The sequence below is a fragment of the Orcinus orca genome, chromosome 13 (genome assembly GCF_937001465.1).
Source record: "Orcinus orca chromosome 13, mOrcOrc1.1, whole genome shotgun sequence".
Lineage (NCBI taxonomy): Eukaryota > Metazoa > Chordata > Mammalia > Artiodactyla > Delphinidae > Orcinus > Orcinus orca.
In genome coordinates, this window is record NC_064571.1 from 29,640,545 (window position 1) to 29,662,823 (window position 22,279).

General features: G+C 52.3%; 1 protein-coding gene across 11 annotated transcripts in view; it reads left to right on the top strand.

The window, feature by feature from the left end:
• SFXN5 (sideroflexin 5) overlaps window positions 1-22,279 on the top strand; it is a 118,984-nt gene that overhangs the window by 54,990 nt on the left and 41,715 nt on the right. For all 11 annotated transcript variants that reach the window (XR_004475338.2, XM_004277072.3, XM_049696154.1 and 8 more), the window contains exons 7-10: window positions 7,741-7,794; window positions 8,813-8,869; window positions 10,229-10,294; window positions 20,987-21,077. Coding sequence is in view for 10 of the 11 variants with exons in the window: in XM_004277072.3 (XP_004277120.1) it covers window positions 7,741-7,794; window positions 8,813-8,869; window positions 10,229-10,294; window positions 20,987-21,077 (268 nt within the window). In the remaining variant the exon portion in view is untranslated. The remainder of the gene's footprint in view (window positions 1-7,740; window positions 7,795-8,812; window positions 8,870-10,228; window positions 10,295-20,986; window positions 21,078-22,279) is intronic.

A 22,279-nucleotide genomic window follows, 5' to 3' on the forward strand; every position in this document is an offset into this window, starting at 1 on the left:
AGAAATATACACATGCAGAAACCACTAAAATGCTTACCAAAATAGAAATGGGGTGCCAGCGAATGTGCTAGAACTGGGTCCCTGAGTGATAAAGGGAAGGAGTGAGCAAGGCTGGCAGGGGCCTCGACTAAGATGCTTCTGGAAGCAACATCTAAACTGCCTCCTGCCCAGGTGAGCATCCCTGACTTGAACCCCCACGCTGTTGTCACCTTGCCTGAGAGTAACCCCGCCCCTACCCTGCTCACTCCCAGAGCTCAGGAGAAGCGAGCTGGTTTTTTCCCAGAAGCTGGTGCCAGTTTAGTCAGCAGATTTCACAGATCTACTGGCACCCATGTAGTGTCTTATTTTAAGCTTAACATTTGAAGATGGAAACTTTTCCCCCTTTGATGTGTGGCAAAGAGATCCCAATTTATACATAAGCATGGCGGCTAAGCCAGTGCACCACCAAGGCTGTTCCCAAGGCTGGTGCAGTTCATGGCTCCCCTTTCTCAGGTACCTTCCCAGAAGAACCTCACCAACCGTGGTCACTTCTTATAATTGGCATCTCAATTCCCATGTTTCCACTGAGAGGTGTGCAGCCCTGTCCTTTCCAGGCATGTGTGGCTGGGGAGAGGCAGGGCCAGGGTCCCGGCCCCCATCCCGTCCTCTCTGCATTTCCCCAGCTGCCAGCCTTTACCCTTGGCTCCCATAATGTCTCAGGGCAGGGAGCTGGGTTTCTCTTGTGGGCCTGAGGTTCTCCCAGGTGACATCGTGCCTCCCCTCTCAGCCCTGAGCTCCCTGATGCTGCTATCTTCCTCTCCCCTCCCCCTGTCATTCTGGAAGTCTCAGAACTTAAGGCCAGAACCCTGCTATCCAGCTGGGAGACTGAGGAGGGCAGACCAGGAGCATCCTGTCAGTGAGTCCAGAGGCCTTGGGTTACGTCCAAACCAGATTTCTGTCTTGGGACGTTTGGAGCTTGGACTCTACTCGGAACCCTCTCATTTTAACACTGCAGATGACTGTGTGGACTTAGAAACCCCATTTCTCCAAAAGTGCTGGTGTAAGCAAGTCATCTCTGTGGGGAGGAAGGGTGGACCATGGAGGGTTCGCTTATGTGAGGGTTTGGCTGAGTCCCAGCCTTTCTGACACCTTCCAACCCTCCTCGTCCCAGACTTGGATACCAGTCATTTTGGCTTGGTTTATACCATCCAAGAGTTGTTGCTCATTAAGCTGGAATTGACCAGTCAGGGACAAACATTCATTTGACAAAAGATATTTTCTTTAACTGGTTGGGATCCTTTAAATAGCAGCACCCCTAACGCACCGAAGTGTTACTTTTCAGATCATTAGCTGTATAAATCAGAAGGTGGAGACAAAGTAGAAGGAAAAAACAGGCAAATTGTTGAGTACTGGGGCCCACGGAAGGTCTTTTGAAAAGTAAGAGGAACGTTTAGAATTGAGTGAGTCAGTGTGGAGGAAAAGGGTATGATGCCAAAGGACTGTTGCTTTGCCAGGGAGGACTCCCAGGTATTTGAGAAGTGAATGTCATATGGTCTCACCCCTCTGAAGCTTCTGGAAGCTCTCAAGGAAGATAGAATTTAAACAGATATTTACTACTGAGATGAATACTGCAAAGAAGGCAGGCAGGGTGCTGAGAGAGCATATAATCTAACATCATGTGAGGGCCAGGGAAGGCTTCCTGGAGGAAGTGACAACTAAGCTGAAACCTGGAGGATGAGGAGGGATTAGCCAAATGGAGATGGGGTGGAGGATGGGAGGACCAGTTATTTCTGCCGTTATCTTGCCAAGCAAGGCGATTCTGTGCCCTGTGGTCTTCCCCTGACTTAAGTTTCACCACCCAGTTGTTTTGGCACACACCCTGTTTCCCCTCTGGATTTTTTTAAATACTTTTAAAAAGTTTTCTTGGGCTTCCCTGGTGGCGCGGTGGTTGCGAGTCCGCCTGCCGATGCAGGGGACACGGGTTCGTGCCCCGGTCCGGGAGGATCCCACATGCCGCGGAGCGGCTGGGCCCGTGAGCCATGGCCGCTGAGCCTGCACGTCCGGAGCCTGTGCTCCGCAACGGGAGAGGCCGCGGCAGTGAGAGGCCCGCGTACCGCAAAAAAAAAAAAAAAAAAAAAAATTTTCTTTTCCTTATCGCTTAAGTCACTTTCTTATGGGGTAGGGGGTTGCTCAGTTCTGAGTCCCAATATCACAGTGCACAGAATTGTGACCAGCGGCCTTGCTTCCTTGTCCTTGTCTTCAACTGTTCGTGTCCCACTTCTGGCCAAGCAGATTGAGATATTTGGTGGTGCCTCTCTCTCACACTGAGACCTCATCTCTCTGCAGAGGTTAGAACACTCTGACTGCGGAGGCCTGAAGTGAAGATGTGATTTTTCTCGTGAGCCAGTTGCCATATGGGTGCAATTGGCCCCATTCTTGATTCTGTCCTGAGACGAGGCTCAAACACAAACTTCCCTTCTTCCTGGACTAGCCGGGGAGGCTGCAGAGGTGGGCCAATGGTCACCAGGTGGAGTGGGTAGATAAGCTAGGCTGCTCAGGAACCAGTATCACTAGGGAAGATATAATTCAAGGTGCATTAGTAATGGTAAAGAATGTTTCTCAGGGAGGATAGCATATTCACTCTTCATATGTAGTAATCCCTGTATCAATCACCTCTTGCTACTATAGTGCTGTGTAACAAACATCCACAAAATTTCAGTGGCAGCCATAAGCGTTCATTCTTGGGGATCTGCAATTACCCAGGGTTTGGCTGATCTAGACTGGGCTTGACCGAGGCAGTTTTGCTTCTCACTGCAGGTCTGGGGTCAACTGGGAGTCAGCTCACCCAGGCTGGACTCTGCTCCTCACATCTTATCCTCAGATTAGGGCACTAGTCAGGGCATGTCTCCTCTTGGCAATGTTAGGAGCACAGAGGGCCAGCAGAAACATATGAGGCCTCTGAGGCCTGGTCTTAGAACTGGCACACTGCCACTTCCTCCCACATGCCATTGGCCAAAGCAAGTTATATGGCCAAGCAACACCAAGAGCATGGAAACAAATTCCTCCCCTGGCATAGATATGGATGCAGAGAGGAGTGAAGAATTGGGACCAAAACTCAATCTGCCCCCCTCTCCAAAGGCCAATAGCCTCATGCAATCAGACTTTAACAAAAGGACTAAGGAAGAAATGGGTGATGGTGGTCATTGTCACAATCCATCATGGATCTTTTCCCTAGCCGAGAATGAATTAATGTTCTTAATGATGAATTAGCAATGTTCTTCCAGCGTGTGGTGTGGGCCCAGCTTTGTGCTGAGTGCTTTGGGGGACATCAGAGAGAAAAGCCCTAATTCTACCATCAGGAACTTACTATCCTTTATGGGATAAGCCTTGTGTTCAAAGACAAGATTGGGGCTAAATGATGCTCAATTGTGAATGTAGACTGTGGAGTTCAGAGAAATGAGAGACCAGCAAAGGCTAGAAAAGAATGAGGTAGAAGGAAAGGGACGATACTAACATTTAACACCTAGTGAGCACGTGCTGCATGCCAGACACTGTGCCGAATTCTTTCCACGCCTTACTTCCTCTCTTGATCATCCAGAGAGGTACCAGGATTGTCCCCATTTAACAGATGAAGAAACAGAGGCACAAAGAACTCAAGTAACTTGTGTGTGGTCACACAGCCGGTAAATACTAGAACCAGGATTTGAGTCCAGCTCCTCCCACCACCAGAGCCTGAGCGTTGATCATCAGGGCCCATGGCCGGCCACCCAAGGGGAAGGGGAATCAAAGGCAGACAGATGTGCGGAGAGGACAGCTGCCCGGGGTGGGAGCTGTGGAGGGGACCCCAGTCGTGTTATGAACTATAAATGGGAGCAAAGATAGGATGTGCGATTTGGCCGAGGTCCTGCAGCAAGATAGGGTGCAGGCTGGGCTGGGAATTCTGGCTGTTGGCTCTCCTTCTACGTTCCCTGGTCCCAGCCGCTTTCTGGGCTCTCTCCACCCGCCACGCGGCCACGCCTGAAGTGTCTCCTCGGAAGAGGTGCAATCCACTGGCATTGAAGCCGGCGGACTGGCTCCCTCTCTCTATTCATCTCTTTCCTCCTTTCCCCTGCCATGTTCTGGAAAGGGCAGCATGAGGGAATGTGGGCAGGTTGCACCAGAGATATACATCTGAGAACTGAAGGAACATTTATTTTTAATTTAGACTTAAAAAGAAAAAAGGAAATTATAAAATATCTGCTCTTGCTCCTGGGATTGTGCAGATGGTGCTGCGTGTTGCCTAATAGGGAATGGGGCTGGCACCTGCGCGCTCGTGGCCCCACCAGCCTGACTGTAGGACCTGGAAGGCAGGATCCCTGTTCCTCTTGCCTCAGCCTCAGATGGCTCCTGGGACCCCGTTTGGCCAATGTGGCACGGTGGTCCGCTGCCTTCTCACCTCACCCTCCCCGGACTCCCGTCTGCTGATTTTCTGAACATCCTCCTTCAATGAAGCCAGCCTCTCAGCTGTTCCTACTCGCATGAACACACACATGCACACCTCAGCTCCATCCTGTCACCCCCTTTGGCAGATAGCCAGACCTCTCCCTTCCTGAACTCCTGCTTGGATGTTAGAATTTATCAGTTTGACACACATCCAGATACCTGTTTGAACCATCTTGTTATTTTCATGCCCAGGAGTTATAAAGGACATTCTCATATATTTTCCGGTTTGGTCCTTGTGTTTATTGTGGTTAGATGCTATATATTCCTCTCTTCTGGTAATCTCCACTGGGAGCGGTATGGGACTCAGTGCATAGAAGATGCTCGAAAAGGGGCAGAGAATGTGACTCTTCTTTTGTATTCAGGCAGGTGATCTGGAGAAGGAGCCCCTAAAATCAGAGAGTTGGGGCCCCCAAGCCAGGAATCAGGAGACCTGACTCTTTCTCTAGCTTGCTTTAAAGCCTTGGGCAGATCACTGAATTTCTCTAAGTCTCTGTTGCCCCATTTGCAAAATATAGAAAGTAATCTATTTTGTCTGAGCTCCAGAGTTATTTTTTATTTTTTTTAGGGCATTATCATTTCTTTTTTTTTTTTTTAACATCTTTATTGGAGTATAATTGCTTTACAGTGGTGTGTTAGTTTCTGCTTTATAACAAAGTGAATCAGCCCTGGAGTTATAATAAGGATCATGGCAAATGACATAAGGAGAAGTGCTTAGCAAAATCAATCAATTCATCTCTTTAAGAAAGCATGCAGAGTCAGAGGTGCCCAGCATGGACATCAGGCCCGTGTTTGGGCAGAAGTTAGGGACAGAAGGCTGGTCAGGTTGGCCAGCATGGTGAAAAACTCACTGGTTACACTTTGTGTGTGTGTGTATTGCATAGCCTGGGTATTAGTTTGGTTTAGTTTAGGGCTACGGTTTGTTCTGAAAAAAACTTGATATCACATAAAAAAATGCATGCCACAAGAAAAAACAAGTAAGATGACCTGGCCTGGGCATCTTGACAGTCAGTGCAAAGAGGGACACAGTTGAATGCCCAGTGTTTGCAAGACAGATGCAAACCAGATGTTCAGAAGTATAAATTTCTGATCCTGAGATCAGAAAAATTTCCTCCACGTGGATTCATAATGGGGTCCAACGTAATGAGCAGTGAGTGTCCTGGACAACAGCTGAAGGGTAAATACGAGTCCCATGGGCCACATCTTATGACGGTCCTGGTGAGCCAAGCACAGTTCAGGGGGTGCAAAGCGGATTGAGGGGGAGAATACAATGTAGTTCATAACACACCAGTTTTATGTAAACCAACGGATTAGGGGGAATGATGTGCTGAGTTCCCAACAGTGGAAAACAGCTTTTATATCCTCAGGCTTTGTGAGGCAGTCAGACATGCACATGTTTATACATACATCCACATGCATACGAATGCACAACACAAATTCACACACACACACACACTCGCGGGCTCATGCTGTCTGTTCCCAGCTTTAGGCCTCTCTAGGCTCAGCTTCCTCTCTATGGTCTGGCTCCTGACTGGGGCGCTAGGATGAGGCCCTGGGTCCCCTGGGGTTACTTCTTGGCAGGACTGGTGGGAAAATTCCCTTTAAAGACAATGGGACCATCTGTATTGACTTCACACCTACTACCTGGAACCTGAGAATAGAATTTAAACTGAGACAGGACCTCCAAGGTCAACCTGTTCACTTTATAGGGGAGAAAGCTAGAACCCCAAAGGGGCATGTCTTCTGCTGGAGATCACACAGGGATGGAGCCTAGGCTAAGACCCAAGGTCTCCTGACTCTCACTCCAGCACTCTAAGCTGTCATTGCAAAGAAAAATCAAGTCGGGATCTTATTTTGGGGAGAAAAATATCATAAGGTAATTCTTCATTGGCCTATGGAATTAATTTACATTATGTAATTTTATTCAAACTGATATGGGCCAATAAATATAACTGTGTGTGCGTGTTTGCTGTTTTAAAACATTTTAATGTTTAAAACATGATTTACTAATGCTGCTAAGGATGTCTAGAATTTGATTTACTGCATAGAATTGAATGTTTACACATTCCTTACAGAAATTCTTGCCAAAGAGCCATTTTATCTACAAGAATAATAAATAAGTCAATATGTGGATGGCTGTGCACATTTTTTCCATATACAGCAGCACTTGGTAGATGTTATTTTGCACACAAGCACTCAAAAGGTAAATTTGAGAGACACACATGGATCCCCGAAGTCTAAGATTTGGTCAGTGTCAAGATCAGGCAATTAATCTTGAGTTAAACCAAAAAAAACAAAGTCACTGAGTCTAGGTCTTAGGTGATATTTGGGCTTTGGGACTAATGGATCCACACTTATGTAACCAGACTTGGTCGTATGTGTGTATTTGTTCATTCATTCGCACATTCAACAAATACTTATTAGATATCTATGTTTCGTTCAATAGCTTAAACATAGTGTAGGTGTTGCTTCATGGGGGCCCAGAGATAATATATAAATTTCCCTACTTGTCTTTGTAAAGCACTTAAGGCCTTTGAAATGATTCTTATTGAATCCTCACAAAAATCCTATTGGAGGGCTTCCCTGGTGGCGCAGTGGTTGAGAGTCCGCCTGCCAATGCAGGGGACACGGGTTCGTGCCCTGGTCCGGGAAGATCCATGTGCCGCGGAGCGGCTGGGCCTGTGAGCCATGGCCGCTGAGCCTGCGCATCCGGAGCCTGTGCTCCGCAACGGAAGAGGCCACAACAGTGAGAGGCCCACGAACCGCCCCCCCACCAAAAAAAATCCTATTGGATGGCTAGGGTGTGAAGGAGCCAGGTTAGCTGGGTGGAAGTAAAGGCGTTCCTTTGGTTTGCTGGTTTGTTTTTATTGTTCCCCTGCCCACCAATTACAAAAATATGCATGTCCACTGTTAAAAAGAACACAGAAATATTCAAGAAGAATGTGAGAAAGTACCATGTAACCTGACCTCCAGGGACGTCTACCTGCTGTGCTACAGATTTTTTCATGCCTGGAGATATGTATATGTATGTGTATTTGTGTATGTGGGTATATCTCGTGAGATTTTTTTTTCTTTATAAAACTGGGATTATGTTGTCATATAATTCTGCAACCAAGTTTTTTCATCGTACATCATCTCACTGTGGGCAGTAGTTTGAATATACTTATCATACACATCAGTTTGTACAGATCTAGCTCACTTTTGTTCGTGGCTGTGTCATTTTTCTTTGCAAAAGCATAGGGCGTTTCTTTTGCCTTCTTCAGCCTTTTCTCTCTCTCATAGGTGGTTGGTCTTCTCTTGCCCAATCAGACATTGGCGTCCACTGTTTTCTGGCAGGTAACAGTTTCCCTGCAAGCAGAGGGCTCCTGAAGGGGGCACCCAACAAGTGCTGGTTGGAACACCCTGTCCCAGTGTCTCCTCTCCATCCAGACCCCTCGGGGAAAGTCACCCCACTTCCTACTCCTCCCTAACCCAGAAGCCACTGGGAGAAACCCCAGGACTTCGGGCCCGCAGCCCAAGTCTTGGGCCATTATAGGTGCTCTGACTTTTGCGCAGAGGTGATGAGGGCTGGCGGGTGCCCTCACCTGGTTGCTTGTCCCATGGCCAGTGACCTTGAGCCCTACAGCCTCATTTTGACATCAGCCTTCCCCAAATCTGTGGGGAAGGTAATCCACCCCCAACTCCAAGGTAGTGAGGTGGGTGAGAAAGCACCACGGACCCTGGTCTCTGCCCTTGGAGACAGTCTGGGGCGTGGCTCTCTGAAAACAGTAGAAGCTCAGTATGTATCTGTGTAGAGAGAGAGGGGCAGGAAGAAAAACCTGTCTGTCTTCAGGAGAAAATGTCAGAGTCTTCCTGAAAAAAGAAAAGCTCCTAATAATGTCTGTGTCTGGGCTCTGCAGGTGGTGTAGGGCACTGGGCTCTGTGGGTGGTGTAGGGCACTGAGGCTCAGACCTGTCGGGCATTCCAGGGGCTTAAGTGTCCACCTTCTGTCCAGTCGTTAGTATAAAAAGGGTGATGTGGCAAAGGCAGTGGGGCCCATTTGGGGCAGTGAACACCAGAATTTTGGGAGAGGTGGCCATCTCTGGACTGAGATGGATAGCTGGCCTGGGTGGGACCAGTGTCTTGGTTTGCCAGGAACTGAGGGGTTTCCCAGGACTGGGGCCTTTCAGTGCTAAAACTGCGCCGTCCTGGCGAACCAGGATGGTTGCTCATGCTAACTCAGGGGATGGATGGAACTACCGTGAACTAGACACCCGTGTCTTTCTGGAGGGGTGTGGCCTCCCAGGTCCAGGCCTGCTTCCAGGGAGGTGACCACACCTTTCCTGACTTCTCCTCTCCCCGCATTGCCTTTCAGTGGCTGAACCAGAGCCACAATGCTTGTGTCAACTATGCAAACCGGAACGCTACGAAGGTGAGCATCGCAGACCACCACCCGGTGTCAGGCTTCAGGCTGGGGTGACCCTCTCCCTCCCTACAGTGTGGCATGCCACCATCAGGGCTTCTCCTCTCGGTTTTACTGCCAGGCCTTCAGGAGGGGCCCTGCTGGGGAGGGGCTGCTCACGTGAAGTGACGAAGGCCCGGAACGTGGGAGTGTGGCGCGCGCGGCCAAAGGGATGAGCTCCGCTGGCTTCAGAATTCCCCTTGGGCAGCGCTTATACCCAGATCTTGGATCAGGACAGCATCAGCCATGTGGGGACTGACTTCCTCTAAACTTCCTCCAAGCTTGCCTGGAAGCTGCCTCAGTGCCCTAGGATTGTCAGCTGCAAAGCTAAAGGGCTGCTCTTGAGGGTGAGGGGTCTGAGAGGACTGGCATGTCCTCCCCAAAGTCCCCTGCACTCCTGGGATGAGCTCACAGTGGAGGTCCAGCCACCCTTCTCTTGTCTAGGAAGGGGCTGGGCGCCTGCCTCGCTGGCAAGGCTGCCTTTCCCCTTGGTCCATTCTCCCACATTTCCGTCCAAAGGCAGCAGAGGAGAGGAATCTAGTTCCCCTTGGGGGGCTGTCAGTTTGGGGAGGAGAGGGTCTGGACATTTATAACTTTGGTGGGGAGTGATAGGGGAGTTATGAGCTGTCCTGGATGGTAGGAACTTCAGGGCCTGATACTCTGAGGACCTTCCCCCTCCTCCCATCTAAACCTTCGACCCACGCCTTGCTCATATGCTTCGCACACAGACATCTCTGCTTAGATGGCTCCCATTCACCTTAAACCAAATATCTCCAGAATTGCTGTTGTAGTTCCTCAGCTTTTCCTTAATGTTTTGTGTTGCAACTTGGGATCCATTTTCCCGTAGAAGTATTTAGCAACTGTCTTCTACTGGTCTGGAAGCCCTGCATGGCTGACCAGGACCGTGAGAGCCAGCCAGGCTGTGGCCACCTTGACACTGCCATGTCCCCCGAGAAAATGCTCTGGGTGCCCAACAGCCCGCTTGCAACATTTAGCCTTCCTAAACTGGGTCCGCTTGCCCCAGCCGTAAACGGCCCACTTTGGCCCTTGCTATATTTTACCCGCAGCCAGCAGTGTCTGCCAAGGGCCTTCCTAGAGCAGGGCAGAAGGCCCTTTGGCGTCTCCCCAGACATAGCTGCCCTGTGTTTCCATGTGCGGAGCTGCGCTGAGGGAGGACTGGATCCCTTTGGCTTCCAGAGGCCTTCCTCCTTGCCTGCCCCTCCAGGCTCGGGGGCAGGATTGCCTCTTGCCGGTTGGGGCCATTTGCAAGGGTGGAGGGTAGGAGCTTGGGACACCCAGGGGACCTGAAATTCTGTCTCTGTCTTCCAGCCTTCACCTGCATCCAAGTTCATCCAGGGCTACCTGGGAGCTGTCATCAGTGCCGTCTCCATCGCTGTGAGTAACCCCACACTCCCCGCCCCCTGGGCGTCCTCTCCATCTTGCTGCTCTGTGACTGCCCCACCCAGCATCCAGGCCAGACCTTATCTGAGGGTCAGGGCTGGGCAAGGGGCATGGGAGACAGGGTTTCTGGGTGGGGGCCATCAGGGCCGTCTTCCTAGGCGGAGAAAAGTAGACCCTGGTGACGCTTTCATAGAGGGGGAGCACAGGGCAGTGCTCCAGGTTTGGGAGAGCAGGCGGGGAGGTGAGGCAGTGCCTGTGGGCCACACGAAGGGCTGCACACTCCAGCCGGGGGCAGGATGTCTGCCCTAGAGGGGCCCGTGTTTACCCGACACCCTCCTCAGGGGAGCTGGTCTTCATGAAGCCGATGCAGGAGTGGAGGGTCTTTTGATCCATCCCCAAAGTTGGCTCAAATGTCAGCTCCCCTTTGCCCTTTGCCTGAGTTCCCTGGGTCCCCTCTTGGTGGCCTCAGTCATGTGGTCACAGGTCTAAGCCTTCCTGGAGTCCTGTGAATTCCTCAAGACAGGGGCAGTAGGCTCATTTTGAATCCCACAGGGTTTTGAGAATATAGCAGCTACTAAGTAGGGGAGGTTTATAGACTGACTGTGTGAGGGTGTAAGGATGTATCCCAGGTGACACAGCAAGGGGCCTGGGCCAGAGCCAGAAGAGAAGCCCAAGCTCCCGAGACCTTGGCATGTTCATCCCACCCTGTACCTCCATCTGGTCCTCTCTCCATCCTGGCTGGGTGGTCTCCTATAGCCCACTCCAGAGGTCAAAAGTCGCCTCACAACTTCATTACACGATAAATACATGTAATTGGTAAGAAAAGTAATTAAGAAATACAAATTAAAAAAACATTCACATATAATAAAAAATTCACATCTAATAATCTTTTTGTAAAACCCACTTTCTCATCTTTCCCATGTCATCAAATAAATGTTGTAGTTGTTCACGCCTGTGTACTAACCCATTGTACCTACTGTGTACCATCATTTATTTCACTGCTCTCCTAAGACAGGGATTTGGGGCTGTTCTGAGATGGCCTCGTTTACTCTGCTCCCATGTGGACCAGGTTCACCTCCAAACAGCTGTTAGGTGGCGGGGGGGTCCCCACTTCATGCCCAAGATCACTCTCCTTCCCTGAATCCTTATGTCTTACCCCAAGCATGAAGCCAGAATTACCAAATCTATTTAGATCGTTCATCAAGAGACTGCTGGGCTTCCCTGGTGGCGCAGTGGTTGGGAGTCCGCCTGCCGATGCAGGGGACATGGGTTCATGCCCCGGTCCGGGAAGATCCCACATGCTGCGGAGCGGCTGGGCCTGTGAGCCATAGTCGCTGAGCCTGCGCGTCCGGAGCCTGTGCTCCGCAACGGGAGAGGCCACAACAGTGAGAGGCCCGCGTACCGCAGGAAAAAAAAAAGAGAGAGACTGCTAACCCCACCCTGGTGGTCCTGCAACCCAGCATGAGACTTCATTTGAGGGTCATACAAACTGGGGATCTCTGATTCTGGGGGGTTGCTGGCCAGCGTCAGGGGCTCTTGTGAGAGAGGAGAAAGGCTCTGTCGCCTCCTTCCTGCTCCTTATGGCAAGAGGAGCCCATCACTTTGCCTAGTTTAGCAGCTTGAAAATCCCATGTTCCTTCTTTGAGATTTAAGGGACCGTGTAGAGGAGCTGGGAGGGGGAAGGCCCACGGGGAGAATCCCGAGCGGCCTTGGCTCCAACGAGCTTGAGTGGAGGGGATGACCGTCCTGCTGGGACATCCTCCTCCTGCAGGCCTGGGGCTGCGGGGACACGGCTTCCTCCCAGGGCTCCGGGCTCTCCGCTTCCGCGGTCCTCAGTCATTCCATCCCAACTGCTTCATAAGGCCAGAACCAGCCCAGATTGTGGGTTGGGGGTTCTGATGCCCAAGCTGCAGAGTTACTGGGGGCTGGGGGCCCTCCAGGGCTCTCAGAGCCACGGTCTTACCCGCAGGGACGGGGACTCACGCTGGGCTGTCATGGCCCCCAGAGGGTGTGCCTTGCTGGGGACACCCTCCTTCCCCTTCCCCACCTAGCTGCGGAGCCCTTCCAGGAGGTGTTTCCCCAGCCATGCCAGCCCCAAGTCGTAGAAGCTTCTGTCCTTCTCATGCACTCGCTCAGTTACGCCCCATGTCCTGTCCACTCATTGTTCTACTGGATTTCAAGTTAACCAGGGACAAGCCCTGTGTCTTCTCCCCCACGGAGGAGGGTGGGGAGCATTGCTCCATAAATACTTGTTAATTAGGTTGCTGATCGATTGCTGGCCTCAGGAGGCCCCTCTGTGCTCCATCCGCCAGGGGCTGCGTCCCTCTGCCTGACGTCTGCGCACAGTAAGGGTCTAACTCCGGCAGATGGAGTGGAGTTTCTGACTTGGAAAATTTGCAGCTTGCTTGCTTTTCTTTTGTGTGGGTAAATCACAAAACCTCCAAAGAAAGAGGCTTTATTTTATTTTCCTTTCCCTTGTTCTCTGGAAGCCCAGGCCCTGCGGCCTCATTAACTGATCTCTGCTTCAGTTAGTGACAAATCCTCCCCCCAGGGTGAGCCTGTTAGGAGGAGATGACCTGCAAACAAGTGTCACGGCCCCAGTGGTTGGCCCAGTTCTGGTATTAATTAAAATGAGTCCCTACAAGCAGGTGGCGTGGATGGGGGCTGACAGGCCAAGGGCAGATCCCAGGGATTGAGGACCCGCTGGAGTAGAGGCCAGGCCCTGGGAGTCCAGCCTCCTCTCCGGACCCAGGAGAGCCCTTTCCCCTCTCAGAAGAGCCCCTGACCTTGGGCAGCAGCCCCAAGAGTCAGGGGTCCCCAGTGTGCATCCCTAAGTGCAGGCTCATGCTGGTGGCAGGACCACCGGCAGGGGGTTAGCAGCCTTTTGGTGAACCCTCTAAATAGATCTGGCAATGTCTGGTTTCTTGCTCGGGAATAAAAAAGAAATTTCGTCTTAAGTTATTTTTGAAATCTAGCAGTTTGCTGTCTTTTAACAAAGGAAGTTCTGTCAGCGCTTGCTGTGCTTTAGTTCGGGCTTTTGTGTTGAGCACTTCTGTGGTCAACCCCGCTGAGCCCTGACTACCAGAGGGAGACCCATTCTCTCCCTTCAGGGGTGCACCTGTGCCGGGCCCTTTGCAGGTGCTGGGGGGGGGTCGCACAGACTGGTGTGTCCTTCAAGATGCTGAGAGGGGAAGCTGAGGAAACTCTGTGGTGTCACCAGAATTATGATGCGGTGACTTGGGTGAGGGGGGACTCAGGGGAGCGCCCCCTAATTCACACAGGGCTGACTCTTAGAGGACAGACTGGGGAGAAGTGAAGGCAGGGTCCGGTGCTCCAGAAAGAGGGCACAGCACACAAAGAGGCACGCAGGAGAAGGAGAGCATGACAGGTTCCGGAAGCTGTCAGAAAGTGAGTGTGGCTGCCACGCCAGGAGTGATGGCGACCGGGTGATGCGGAATCGGGAGGGGGCGGGGTAGTGGGGGCTGGTCATAAGTCATCACGGGTGCCTTGTCAGGTGTTAGGAGAGTCATGCCAGGAACCCCTGCCTGGGCTCAGGGACCCTGGGGTGTTGCAGGGGGTACAGGCAAAGAGGGCTGGGGGGAAAGTCGTGGGGGAGCGGCTGGCCCAGCAGATGGACCACCCTTGTGGACACGGGGTCCTGGATGAGAGTGGACTTGGGGCTGGAGAGGAAGGCTCAGGGCTAAAGTCCCACATGAACCGTCAGGAGCTGGATGGTGGAGCCAGAGTATGAGAGTCGCCTCCTCAGGTGCTTCACCTTCAGCCAGGTCCACGCTGGCCGAAGACTTGCCCTGTTGGAGAAATGCTGACCTCTATTCCTAAAGGGCTTGCACCCTGGAGGGTCCTTTCTGTATAGGATGCAGTGACTGTGTGTTACCCTAGACATCAGGGCACAAGGAGGTATCCCAGGGGATCCCTGGGCTGAAACCCTCCCCCTCCCAGCTCCCATTGCCTAATGGAGCTCCATGTCCCTGTGATAGTCAGGCTGGCAAGTAATCAGAATGGCTAACACTTGTGGAGTGCCTACAATGTTCCAGGCACCGTTTAGATGTCCATCTCCTAAGGCATACCCTGAGCTACACCCTCAAGCACAGAGTGAGCCAGGTGCAGTCTTGCAGAAAGCCCAGGAACCAAGTACGAAGGTGGGTGGAAGTGCAACCCCTCGTTACTCTTAAAGGGCCCCTCAAAAATGTTCTCCCAGTCCCCACTGTTCTCAGGGTACCTGGGAGGGACTTGTTTACCGGAGTGCATGGTAACAGTTCCTCCAGCTGGAAGCCAAGAACTCTGCTTGGCTTTTCCCACCTTCTCACGCCACAGGGGAGCAGGAAGAAAAATGTGTCCTTTGTCAGCAGAATAGTGTCTGATTAAGCCAGCTCTGTCACTGACTTCACCTCTGTGCCTCAGCGTCCTCATTGGTGTCCTCACCTGGTGTCTTCTGTGGTCCATGGTGTAGCTCATGGTGCCTCCGTGGTCCAGGGTGTAGCTCAGGGTGCCTCCCTGATCCAGGGTGTAGCTCAGGCCCAGCTATTCTTCTCTGAGCCTGATGGAGGTAGGAGGTCAACAGCCTGAGAATCCAGACCAGACTGTAGTCTCACTGCTTTCACTCTGTGGGGCTTCCAGGTTGGAGGGCCCATGGTATGGACCCTGTATCAGAATCTGAACTGTTCCAAAAGCCTGCAGATGGTGATGCTGGCAGTGGCAAGTCTGATGCAAATATCGGCTTCACATCTATAATGGGGAGGACAAGTTGTTGTCCTTCCTAGATGGAAGGGGTCTGATGTAATTGGCTTTCTAGCAGGTAGCCAGCAGGTTCCTATGGGGAATGGTTCAGGGGTCAGTGTTGGTCACTATTGCTAGCAGAGAGGCCACACAGCTGCAGCTGGAGCTGAGTGGTGTGTGAACCTGTGCATAACTCTGTCCTGGCTACCTTGGCCCTTTGCTCTTGAACCAGTTGCCAAGTGAGTCTGGTTGGGGTTTCAGGATGGTTGACCTCCATAGAGGGTCAGGGTCCACTGGTTGTTACCAAGAGTTTATTCTACAACACACGCCCTCTGGTGGGCATTTTTGGTACCTCCCAGATTCCTTGACCTGCCCCAGCCCTTGCTCCACCAGGGCCCACAAAAATCCCTGACCACATAGTTATATTATCCACCACCCAAGAGTAGATCCTAAATTCTGACCTCATGCCATCCCTCCTTTCAGACATGCCCATTCCATTGCTCTCCAGGGCCCCTTGGACCCCCTTATGGCAGGTGCCAGTAGAGTCTGCAAAGCCAGCTGCAGACAGCCTGGTATTTCATGCTTCTGAAGCCTGCTGAGTCCCCCTCCCTTCTTACCTGGCTGCGTCCTACTCTCCCTTAGGACTTAGTTGGGCATCCCCTTTCTCAGAAGCCTTCACAGCCCTGGGGGCTGCCCCCTCAAGGCCCCTCCTCCTGGCAGAGTGGGTGAGCCGTACGCTCAGGTGACCTTAGACCTGTGCACGCAGCATCTAGCCCCAGAGAGCTGTGCCTGCTGAGGTGGACGGCAGCGGCTGCATAAGGCATCTCCTGCATGGCTCTTCTTTTTCTGCCTCAGAAATCCATCAATCACTTGATTTATCTAGAAACATTTATTAGGCACCTACTCATTTCACCAGGCACCAGAAATTCCGTGAGGAATAAGAGAGTGTACACGGTCCTTGGGCCCAGCCCTTAGAGCCTATTGGGAGAGATGGATATTTAGTAAAGAGTCCACAGGCAAAAATACTTCTGTGCAATTCTGTTTCTCATAATATACATGTGTTACTTTGATTCCCAACATTTTAAGGAGTAAATGAATATACTTAGGGACTGTAATGGGTACATGGAAAGAAGAGATCCAGGTTCTGTGAGAGGCTGCAAAAGGAGAGCCCCGAGTGAAGAGGAGGCCTCTTTGAGGGCTTGATGTTCAAGCTGAAAAGTGAGGAAGTCAAGGGACAGCAGGGCTTGAGAGAGAAGTAGGGAGGGAAGGAGAGAGGGAACTGGCTTGTTGGAGAGGCAGGGCTGCGGCAAGGTGGCTGGAGCCTCGCAAGCACGGCCTGGAGGTCATGCAGGGCCCTGCGGGTCTTAAGTGCAGTGAAGCCACTGAAAGACGAATGCACGTTGGTGTCCAGTTTTGGAAGTCCACTCTGGCTGCTATAGATTATACAGGGGATTAGAGGGGTCAGGGGTGCGAGTAGGGGTCCCAGTTAGGAGGTGGGTGGCTGTCCAGGGAGAAGCGATGGGTGCTTAAGCCAAGTGGTAGGAGCAGAGAGAGAGAGAGAAGACACTGAGTAGCTCGAACAGGGAGCTCTGCCCTGTGGACTGGATGTGGGGTGGCAGAGACTCCTGTCCAGGTAGACTTCTAGGTTTCTGGCTTGAGGAGCTGAGCTGGGAGTGGGAGAGGCAGACCGGGTGTGGCTGAGGAGGAGAAAGATAACCTTCATTTGTGGTGTGTGCAGGTGGAGTGCCTGAAGTCCATCGAGACAGAGGCATCCCGCAGGGGACCAGATATGTGGGCTGGAGTGGAGGACACAGCCTGCGTGATGCAGGCATTGCCCCAATCCCATCTGAGGTCTCCTCTCAGGCCTTGCAGAAGCTAGGCTGGTGTCGGCCTGGAAGGACCTTCATACTCAAGGAGACAGTTATCAGCCATGTAGCACATGACACTGAAGGTCTTGTGACATGGAGCTCCCACCCCACCCCAGTTCTTGGTACTGGTCAGCACTTATCTCCACCAAAGCGGATGGCCAGGGAGCCAGTCCTCCCTCCTCTTCCTCTGACCTTCTCAGCTGCCCATGGCAAATTTACCCGCCTGGGAGCCAGAGCTTGGAAAGAGGTAGCCAGAGAAAGTCCACTGCTTCCTCCGGCCAAATCTGATGTCCCATGGATCCTGGGCTCTGGCTTCTCCCAGGACCCCCGTCTGCTGGCCACATGGGGAATTCTTATGAAAAATCTGCACCCCGTTTGTGTTCCTCTCCACCAAAATACAGCCCCTGTTTGGTTAATTTCTATTTTGTGGCTTATCTGGAAGCTGTTAAAACAGACCCCGGGGGACCCTCTGCAGTGATTGTTCCATATCTCATTATCTTTCCTGAACCCGATTGTTAGCTCAGATTTTTCTGATCGCTAGCTGCTGTTCGTGATGAGTTGTGTGCCATTAATGCCAGCTGGTTCCCTTAAACAGGACCCACCATGCCAGGGAAAGTGAGCTGGCATTCAGAGCTACCAGCCACTTGGCTTTTTAATTTTAATGGGCTCCACCAAATGTTCCAGGCCAAAGGGTCCCCAAGGAACCAGAACAGACAGGCTCCCAACCCAGTCAGCAGCCCACCCTGGTTCCTTCCCAGGCTGTGGCCATCCCAGCTGTTGGGACACTAAGGTCTGGATTGGGGGCCTCCCCTGTATTCATGCCTTCTTGCCACGAGGCGCATCCTTGATGAGTGGACGGCGTGACCTTAATGGCTCCTAGCGAGCTTGCAGCCACACATGTGCCTGGGCCTTCTCCCTACTTTGCTGGTCCCAGCCCCTTCCCACATGCTCAGGCATGTGGGCTGTGCACTAAGAAAAGTGTGTGTGCCTCACTAAATCTCACCTGTCCATGTTGGGAAGACCCTGGTGGCTTCAGGGAAGGGGAGGCCAGAAGAGACCTGGGACCCAAGAATTGTTTTTCTCTTCTTTCCTCCTCCCTAGCCTGGGCTCCCACCTAGAGTGGGGGAGACAGGCTGGGTCATCACTCTGGGCTGTGCCAATCCTAGCTGGTGGGAAGAACAGCCAGCCAAGGAGGGGAAGGCTTGAGGGCAGTGGGCATGTCTGAGTGTTTGCTACAACCAATGATCACTATTCCTTCCTGCCCTCCCACCACCCTCCAGCCTGGCCTGCCCTCAAGAGGCTGCCAGGGAAGGGTTCCAGCTCCCTGCTGGCTTCTCAGAGGACTCCTGCTTCCCATTCCTCCAGCACTTCCTGCATCCTTCCAAACAAATGTGGAGGGTTTTGAACCCAGACCTTCTATATTCTAGCTGCCGAGGGCAGAGGTGGCTCAAGACCCCTATCTTCTCTGCCTGGAGCTGCCTTCCAGGCCTCTGGGCCCCAGCCCCAGGCTGGTCTTTTCAGGGAGGCTTTTGCTTTGCAAACAGCCAGTTTTAAATGGCTTGTAGTAATTTTAAAAAATGGCCTGTCAGACATTCCTCATTGAGATGGAAGACAGTTGGAAAGTAAATAGCACAGTGGCTAAGAGCAAGGCTTTGGAATTAGCAGACCCTGGGTTTGAATCCTAGTTTCACCTGCCTTGTAATAGTGTCTGTCCTTGGGCAAATTACTTAACCTATCTGAACCTGTCTGAACTTCTCTGAATCTGTTAAAAGGGGCAACACGCCCTATCTAGAAGCCTGCTAGTGGGGATTTCATTAAGATGTTTCACACGGTGTGCCCCGCACTTGGCCTGGTATCTCCACATGCCCCTTTCCTTTTCCTCACAGCTAACGCCCGCCTGTGTGTCCTCTGGCCTCGCTCCACAATGGCACCTTGTAGGAACATATTCCCTGGTATTTTGGGGGGTTGGGGGAACCATTTCTGAGTCACAGAGGTAGTCACTTACTGCTGAGAGTGGGGAGACCTGGCCTTGGTGAGTTCCATCTGAGCAGCAGGGGCAGCCTGGAAGCAGGGCCACAGGGCCCAGGGTGGGCGGGCAGCACCCCCCAGCCTGCCCCCACCCCCTCCACTGAAGTGTGTCCAAGCTGCCGCACGTCTCTGTGCCTCCCTGCCTCCACTTGAGCAGGCAGAGAGGATACGAATTTGACTCTGACCACCAGCTTGAGGCTTCAAATGGAGGCCAGGCACCTGAGGGCCCAGGCCGGCTTTGCCTGGCAGCACTCTGGCTCTGCGGGGTCCTGGACTGCCCGGGGAATGGCGGGTTGGCACTTCTTATCTTCCCAGGCCTCACAGTTATGGCCTGGGCTGGGCCATTCGTGCCATGCCTGCCCTGATTTGACTGCTGTGGGCACCCTGCAGCCCTGGAGGCTTTCCCAAGGTTCTTCATCTTCCCCAACAACCCAGAAGGTTGAGGCCAGAGCCAGGGTGGCCTGCTGAACCACCAGGTGTGCCAGGCCGACAGGCTGTCCCCAGCCCCATCAGGTCCACAGTCCCACAGGGGAGGGCTGGCCCTGGCCTCAGTTTGGGGGAGCAAAGGCCTCTATACACCCATCTTCTGGTCTGGCCACAGACATCCTCTTTTGTCTCCCCGTGCCTGTGCGCATGCGGTTTCCCCACCGAAACGTCCTTCACCCCAGCCGAACTCCACCTTCCTCTCCTCCAAGAAGCCCCTCTTCCAGACTTTGCTGATCTCTCCATCCATTCACTTCTTTGTTGTTTGTTGCATTTATTCCTTAGCCACTGCTTTACTGAGCGTGGACTCTGTGCCATCCCCTGCCCTAACGGCCAGGCATACAAAGATGAAGAAGGCCCAGTCCCTCCCTCTCAGTCCAGCGGGGGCATTAGACCCACAAACAGGGTACTGAGTGCTGGGAAGAAGGGGCTGGTGATGTGCAAGGGAGGGACTTTCTGCCTGGGAGAGGTGACGTCATTCTTACATAGATTCATTAATTGAGGCCTCTTACATACCAAGCTCGTGCTAAGCACTGTACATACATTCTTATAACAGCCCTGGGGTGCTGTAGACGTTACTGTCCCTTTTACAGATAAGGAAACTGAGGCAGAGAAAGGTTAAGTGACTCCCAGTGTTAAAGGCACTGGGAGGTGGCGCTCAGAGCTGGGCCTTAAAGAACAGGCGTAGAGTGAGCAAGGGAAGGAAGGGGTTCGGGGCATAGAGACCAGCAAGGGCAAAGACCCTGAGGCGGGAAATGCACATAACGTTTCAGCTGACTGGACTCATGGAGAGGGAATGTGGGTGCTGGGGGAGTGGGGAAGGGAGGTTACGGAGGCCACAACTGCTGCAGGGAGGAGACTCACCTACTTGCACAGGCCGTGGGGAGGAGCTGTCATGGCGGACAGGATTGGACCTGTGTTCTAGGAAGACGAGGGTTGGCATGGGGGATGGACTGGAGTGGGAGTGCCCAAGGCAAAGGCGAGGGGGGCCCAGGTGTCCTGCGCTGGGTGAGGGGAGCTGCAGTCTGAGTGAAGATGGACAGAGAGCCCAGGATGTCCGATGCACTCCCGTCCTGCTCTGGGCGGCTCTGCTTACCTCTCCAGTCACCTGCGAGTCCCCCTGTGCTGAGTCCTCCCTGTCTGGCCAGGCCCATGCCTGGGACACCAGGAATGTGGTACTTAAGAAGCTGGGTGGGAATGAGGGGCATTCTACACTTCACTTATTTGCAGATTATAGATTCTTCTAACAGCAACCTCCCCACCATCCCTTTTCCTCTCCCCAGAGAGGCTATAGGTGTGCACGTGTGTGCGTGTGCATGTGTGTGTGTGTGTAGCTGATGCTTTTCCTCTCCCTCTTTCTCATGGGCCGGTTAAGTGGGACGACTGGGCAGTGATGCTTTAAGGAGCCACACTGGGGCTCGGCAGCATGAGGTCATGCTGAGGATGTAGGGTCTGGAGTGCAGTTCCAAGGCAAGATGGTGCCCCTCGCTCTCTGCTCTTCCCCCAGCCTGCCCCTTCCTCCCATGGGCCGCTGCAGCACCACACACTCTTTCTGTTTTCTCTTTCTAAGGTGGGCCTTAATGTTCTGGTTCAGAAAGCCAACAAGTTCACCCCGGCCACCCGCCTTCTCGTCCAGAGATTTGTGCCGTTCCCCGCCGTAGGTAAGCCTTGCACAGTGAGGAGTGTCTGTGCGTGTGTGCACAGGCATGCATGTACCACCTGTGGGCGTGTGGGGCGGCCGGGCTCTGGGGGAGCTGGACGGCCCCTCCACACCTCTCCTGACACTGGGTGGGGGGTGTCTCCTGGCTGGGGCGACTGGAACAAAATGTGTGTAGGTAGAATAAAGGGTGACTGGGGTGCCACTGACCAACTCTGTGCCTGAGATTCTGTTTTTAGCACAGAGATTCTTAACCGGGGATCCCTAGACCCCCAAGGGGTCAGTAGATGGAATGCAGTAGATCTCGTGGACTTGGTTGGGGAAAATATTTATACTAACCTCTAACTGAAATTTAACATTTCCTTCCATTATGAATGTAGGCAGCAAATCACAGTAATAAGCAGGACTTGTGTCTGTCACCAGTAGAAATCACAGATATTTTCATGTCACATTACAGTTGTTACAAAGATCTTAAAATATCATTTATGCTCAACACTAATTCAAAATTATATTTAATAGATCCACCAGTAGATCTTGTCTTTTAATTAGTTTAAAATCACATCTATTACTGTATCACAATTGAAAAAATATTTTGATAACTTATTTCAATATAATCCCTTTGTAATCCTACATATTTTGTTTTATGCACTTAGAGACATTATTTGGGGAGGGTCGCATAAGGCCTCACCAGCCTGCCACAGGGGTTCCTGACACACAGGAAGGTTTAAGCCTCCCGCTAGTCTGGTGCTCCAAGCCCTTGTGTGGTGGGCCCTTTACGTTTCAGGGGTCTCCAATCATATTCAGGTAACTGTGTGTGCACGTGTGTGTGTGTGTGTGTGTGTGTGTGTGTGTGTGTGTGTGTGTGTGTGTGTGTGTTTGTAGGGGCTTTCGCCTGCTTTCAGCAGTCTTTGCTGGTCTTGGAGCCCTGAGCTTACAATAAGTGTCCCAGGCCTGGGCCCTGAGATCCTACAAAGCCCAGCCTGGCTCTTAAGAAGCCTACACCTTATTTGGAGAAAGGGCACAACAGTGAAAATAATTTTTTTTTTTTTTTTTTTTTTTTTGTGGTACGAGGGCCTCTCACTGTTGTGGCCTCTCCTGTTGCGGAGCACAGGCTCTGGACGCGCAGGCTCAGCGGCCAGGGCTCACGGGCCCAGCCGCTCAGCGGCATGTGGGATCTTCCCAGACTGGGGCATGAACCCATGTCCC